The sequence below is a fragment of the Elephantulus edwardii genome, unplaced genomic scaffold, assembly GCF_000299155.1.
Source record: "Elephantulus edwardii isolate Elephantulus edwardi_28Jun2011 unplaced genomic scaffold, EleEdw1.0 scaffold00276, whole genome shotgun sequence".
NCBI classification, from domain to species: domain Eukaryota; kingdom Metazoa; phylum Chordata; class Mammalia; order Macroscelidea; family Macroscelididae; genus Elephantulus; species Elephantulus edwardii.
This window is the reverse complement of record NW_006400026.1, coordinates 524,236-529,574: the sequence shown is the minus strand read 5'-3', so window position 1 is coordinate 529,574 and position 5,339 is coordinate 524,236. Positions and strand designations below refer to the sequence as shown.

General features: G+C 43.3%; 1 protein-coding gene across 1 annotated transcript in view; it reads left to right on the top strand.

Annotated features, from left to right (window-relative positions):
* LOC102852746 (39S ribosomal protein L3, mitochondrial-like) overlaps positions 1-1,748 on the top strand; it is a 17,037-nt gene extending 15,289 nt beyond the window's left edge. The window contains exons 2-3 of the mRNA XM_006900199.1: positions 621-1,519; positions 1,627-1,748. Of these exons, the coding sequence (XP_006900261.1) occupies positions 621-1,519; positions 1,627-1,748 (1,021 nt within the window). The remainder of the gene's footprint in view (positions 1-620; positions 1,520-1,626) is intronic.
* The last annotated feature ends 3,591 nt before the right edge of the window (positions 1,749-5,339 follow it).

Genomic DNA, 5,339 nt, shown 5'->3' with positions numbered 1-5,339 from the left:
GAATGGCAAGGGACACACTGACAAAGGATATTAATCAGAACTGGCTTTGACAAGCACTGTGGCAATTGGCCTATTAAAACAGACATTCGGATGGCGGGGGAAGAAGAACGAACTGGGGAGGAGGGTAGAGAGAATGGTGCAGCAATGAAGGAATGAAAACCCAAAATCCCTGTAAATGTTCATTAAAACGAATAAAATTTAATTATAAAAAAATGAAGATTATGTTCCTGTTTGCATTAAAACCTCTTTTGAACGGGGTGTAAAGAAAACCTACCAACTGGGAACAAACATTTTGCAAGAAGAGTTTCATTATAAAAGTTCACAGAATCCTCCTGACACTCCACAAGAAAAAGACTGATACCATAATTACAAAATGGGCAAAAGACATGTAAAGACTTTTCAAAGAGGAAGATATTCGAATGGTCAACAGACACATGAAGAAATGTTCAAAATCACTCTCACTAAGAGATTCAAATGAAAACCACAATGAGAGGCCGCGCGGAGCTTCCCTGGCTGCGGGCACGAGTCACGCGTGGGGCCTGGAAGCGGAGCGGTGGGCGGTGGCACGGAGGCCTGAGTGACCCCGGCGCCGCCATGCCGAGCTGAACGCTGCTTGCCAGGGCCTGCACGTGGGTGTTGGGCCGTGGTGCGGGCCTGCTGAGCCCTGTGCCGGGCTCGGGGGACAGGACGCATCTCTGCCTTTTGGTACGAAGTCTCCATAGCAAGAGTTGCACGTGGTGGGATGAGCATCTTTCTGAAGAAAACATCCCGTTTATTAAGCAGTTGGTGTCTGATGAGTACCAAGCCCAGTTAGCAAGTAAACTGAACCCCCTGAAGGATGAGCCGTGGCTTATACATCCTTGGGAACCAGGTTCTGTTCGAGTTGGCCTGATTGCACTGAAGCTGGGCATGATGCCCTTGTGGACCAAGGACGGTAAAGAGCATGTGGTCACGTTACTGCAGGTACAAGACTGCCATGTCTTAAAATACACACCAAAGGAGAGTCACAACGGGAAGACGGCCGCGCTGACCGTTGGGGGGAAGACGGCGTCGCCCTTCCACAAATCTCCATCCATATTCGAATTTTACCAAGAACTTGGATTACCGCCAAAACAGAAAATTAAAATCTCTAATGTCACAGAAAATGCTGTAATTAAACCAGGCACTCCTCTCTACGCTGCCCATTTCCGTCCAGGACAGCACGTGGACGTCACCGCCAAAACGATTGGTAAAGGCTTCCAAGGGGTCATGAAAAGATGGGGATTTAAAGGCCAGCCTGCGACTCATGGTCAAACGAAAACCCACAGGAGACCTGGAGCAATTTCCACTGGAGATGTCGCCAGAGTCTGGCCCGGGACCAAGATGCCTGGACACATGGGAAACCAGGATCGGACAGTGTTGGGACTGAAGGTGTGGAGAATAAACACCAAACACAACATCATCTACGTGCATGGCTCTGTCCCCGGACACAAGAATTGCTTAGTGAAGGTCAGAGATTCCTTCTTGCCTGCTTACAAAGATGACTGTAAAAAGGGTGCAACAATGAATGAATGGAATTCCAAAATCTCTGTAGATGTTCATTGAAATGAAAAATAAACAAACTAAATTAAAACAAAACAAACAAACAAAAAACAACCAACCTACCATTCCCAATGTATTTTCCTGACGGGGATGAAGAGGCGCTCCCAGAGGATCTGTATGAGGACAGCGTGTGTCAGCCCGGGGCGCCGTCGCTCACCTATGCCTGACTGGCCTGCACGTGGCCCCTCCAAGCCGGGGCAGGGTGACCACTGTGGGACGTCCCTGCCCCTTATCTTAGCCCGTGTGGCCCACCTCGTGAGCGGGGCTGAGTGCTCTGCTGATTCTGTGGGCCAGTCCAATCAGGAGTCATTGTTTTTTTGTGCAGTTTTTTTGTCAACCCAGAGCTGTTTTGTCAAGGGCAAAGACATTATTCTTCCTCCAACTGGATTTTGTTAGAAAAATTACCATGTTAAGCATCTGCTAAGTAGCTCGATTGTACCAAATTTTAGACTGGCAGTTTGCCTATCAGCAAAATCTTTGCTGTTTTTGAGCATCACTCTTGTATTACACAGTTCTCTAATTAAGGTGTCTGCAAACATGACTTTTGTTAAAGATTCTGTTGTTTTGGAAAGGTTCTTAAGGACCAACAGGAAGCCACGTAGGGGTCATGGTACAAGGTGTTTACGCAGAAGCTGCTGCCAACAAGTCAGTTCCCACTTAGTGAGCCTCCCGTGTGTTCCCGAGGCTCTGGGTCCTGATTGGGGATGGGCGGCCTCCTGTTTGTTCCCGAGGTTCTGGGTCCTGATGGGGGCACAAGAAGCCTTTTCTCTCACACTTGGTCAGTTCCAGCTTCCAGAACCTGTCCACCTCTCTGTTAGCAGAGCAACAGGCTACACCTCCAGAAACAACCTCTTTAGAGAAATCATTTCCTGAAGTTCACTTTTGTTCTCCGTCTTGGAATTCTGTAGAAAGAAAGGAGAGCTTCATTTAAATTGCAGGCACGTGGATCATAGCTGAAGGCCTGATGAAAAAAGGACAGTAAAATAAATGAGGGATGCTGCTTACACTTCTGGTGGGAGGAATGATTACTGTTTCATTTGCTCACTCAATTATAAGTCTAATAATTTTTCTTTGAAGCCTTCCAAAAAAGAATTTGCAGTGTCCTGGGACTGTGCATTCAGCAGACTCGTTGATTGTTTGCTATTGAAAATATGAACCTCCCCTGGGTGTCTCATGATGAGTAAATTAAAGTGTGCTTACTGATTGCTACTTAAAAAAAAAAAGAAAGAAAGAAAACCACAATGAGATACCATTTCACTCCAAGTAGCAGTAGCAAAGTGTAACAGGACAGCAAATAAGCAAACAATACAATTAATACTACATACAAGCAAAATCTTGCTGAATATTATGTAAAAATTATTAGAACATTACATCAACCGAGAACTTCCAGAAACATAAGCCAGGTTTAGAATAGCCTGTGGTACCATTGATATCTTTGCTGAAGTCTAATGGATCCTGTATGAAAACAGAGAATGCTAGAAGTTTTTGTGTTTTATTGACTATGCAAGGTTATTTGATTGTGTGGATTATAACAAACAAAAACTAACATTGATAAGAATAGTAATTCCAGAATATTTAATTATTCTCATAAGAAATCTAACCTATATTAAGAAGATGTTTGAACAGAGAAAGGAAATAGCACATGGTTTAAAAAACGAAAGAGCACAATCTATATGCTGACTAGATAATTTGAGAAGCTAGACTGGGAAAGTCAGCTGTTAGGGACCTCTCTAAAGTACTCAAGAGCAACGGTGTCTCTCTGGAGACTAAGGTGCGCCTGATACAGGCCATGGTTTTTGCAATCACTTGTTATGCATCAGAGAGTTGGACAATGACTAGGGAGGACAGAAGGAGAATTGATGCCTTTGAGCTGTGGTGCTGGAGAAGAGTATTGAATGTACCATGGACTGCCAAGAAAACAAACAGATTCAACCTAGAGAGGGTTAAACCAGGCTGTTCATTGGAGGCAAGGATTCTGGGGCTTCGCCTGACATACTTTGGACATGTTGTAAGGAGAGACAGGTCCTTGGAGAGGGACATCATGCTTGGTAGGGTAGAGGGACAGCGCAGGAGGGGAAGACCCTCTATGAGGTGGATTGATTCAGTGACTGGGGTAATCAGGATGGGTGTGTCAGAGGCAATGCGATTGTCACAGGATAGAGCAGGGTTTAGGGCTGTTGTACATAAGGTCGCTATGAGTCACAAAGGACTCAAGGGCACATAACACCAACACAACAACAGACTTTACAAAGAAGAATGTGGCATTGAGATTAGAGGAACACTCATCAACAACTTCATTGTAGAGATGATACTATCTTGCTCACAGAACTGAGAAGAATTTGAAGCACTTGCTGTATAAGATCAATAATGACTAAAGAAAATAAGAAAATCCTCCCAAAGGGCCAATAGACAGCATCAAGATAGATGGGGAAAGGACTGAAATTTTTAATGACTTCATCTCAATTGGATCTGCAATCAACACCCTTAATGCTAACAATTACTATACTGTCAAGAATATCACCAGAATGCTAAAGAGAAATTATGTCATTCTCAAGACTGAGGGCCGAATCCAACCAAGGATTTTATCAATTGCTTGCTGTGCATCTAAAAGATGGATGATGACTAAGGATGACAGAATAATCAATGCCTTTGAGTTATGGTGGTACAAGAGTCTTAAACATCCCATGAACTGCCAGGAGAACAAACATGTCTTTCTTGGAGAAAGTGAACTAGGGTGCTCCATGGAGGCAAGGATGGTGAAACTATATCTCACATAATCTGGGCATGTTGTCAGAAGGACCCTGTGTTTGCTTTAAAATCTTGACGTTCAGCGCTAAAGAGTAAGACCCTTCATTACATGAAAACTCACACAATTGTAGCAATGGATAAAGTATCAGAGATGGTGTATTTGACTCCTTATAGGGCTGTTTAGAGTGTTGTTCATAGGGTCACTATGAATCATAGTCAACTTAAAGGCACAAAGCAACATAAACAAATGTTAATTCTAGCTACCTTTATGTAGGTACTTTAAAATTTTTTGGCTAGATAGTCATGCTCTGTTTTCTTTTTTAAAATCTTTACCCAGGATTTCACTTTCTTATTTTCTTTTTTTTTGGCTTTAACAAACAGGAATTTCTTTTCTTACAGTTTAGGAGTCTAGGAGTTCAAATTCAGGCCTCAGGCTCTAGAAGAAGTTTTCCTTTTCATTTTCACTCTCAGGGAAGGTCTTTGTCTTTTTAGCTTCTGCTTCCTGGTTCCTTTGGAGGTCTCCATGCAGTTCAACATCTATCTTTTTCCATCTCAACGTGTTTAATCTGCTCATTTCATGCCTTGTAAGAGATTGAGCCAAGATGACAGTCCCTTCCTAAATGAGGTTATGATTACAAGCGTGCTGTTATTAGGTGCCATCAAACCAGCAGAGCTGAACAACAGATTTGGACCTTGCTCTACCCTGTGCCATCCTCCTCATCTCTAATATACTTTGATGGCCCAGTATAAGTAACATCTTGGGTTAGAGTTAGGGCTCACCCATTTTATTGACCGTCTTTCTCTCTCTTGCTGACTCTCCACCTTTCCTAGCATGATTTCTCTTTCCAAAGACTGGCCCTTTCTTACCTGTCTGTGAGAGTTTAACTACCCTTGTCTCTAAAGAATCAAAGGCAGAAAGGTTAGGATTTATAACACTTTTTTTTTCAGGACACAATTCAATCCACAGCAACCTCCTTTCCATTTTAACCTTTCATACCACCACCACTCCT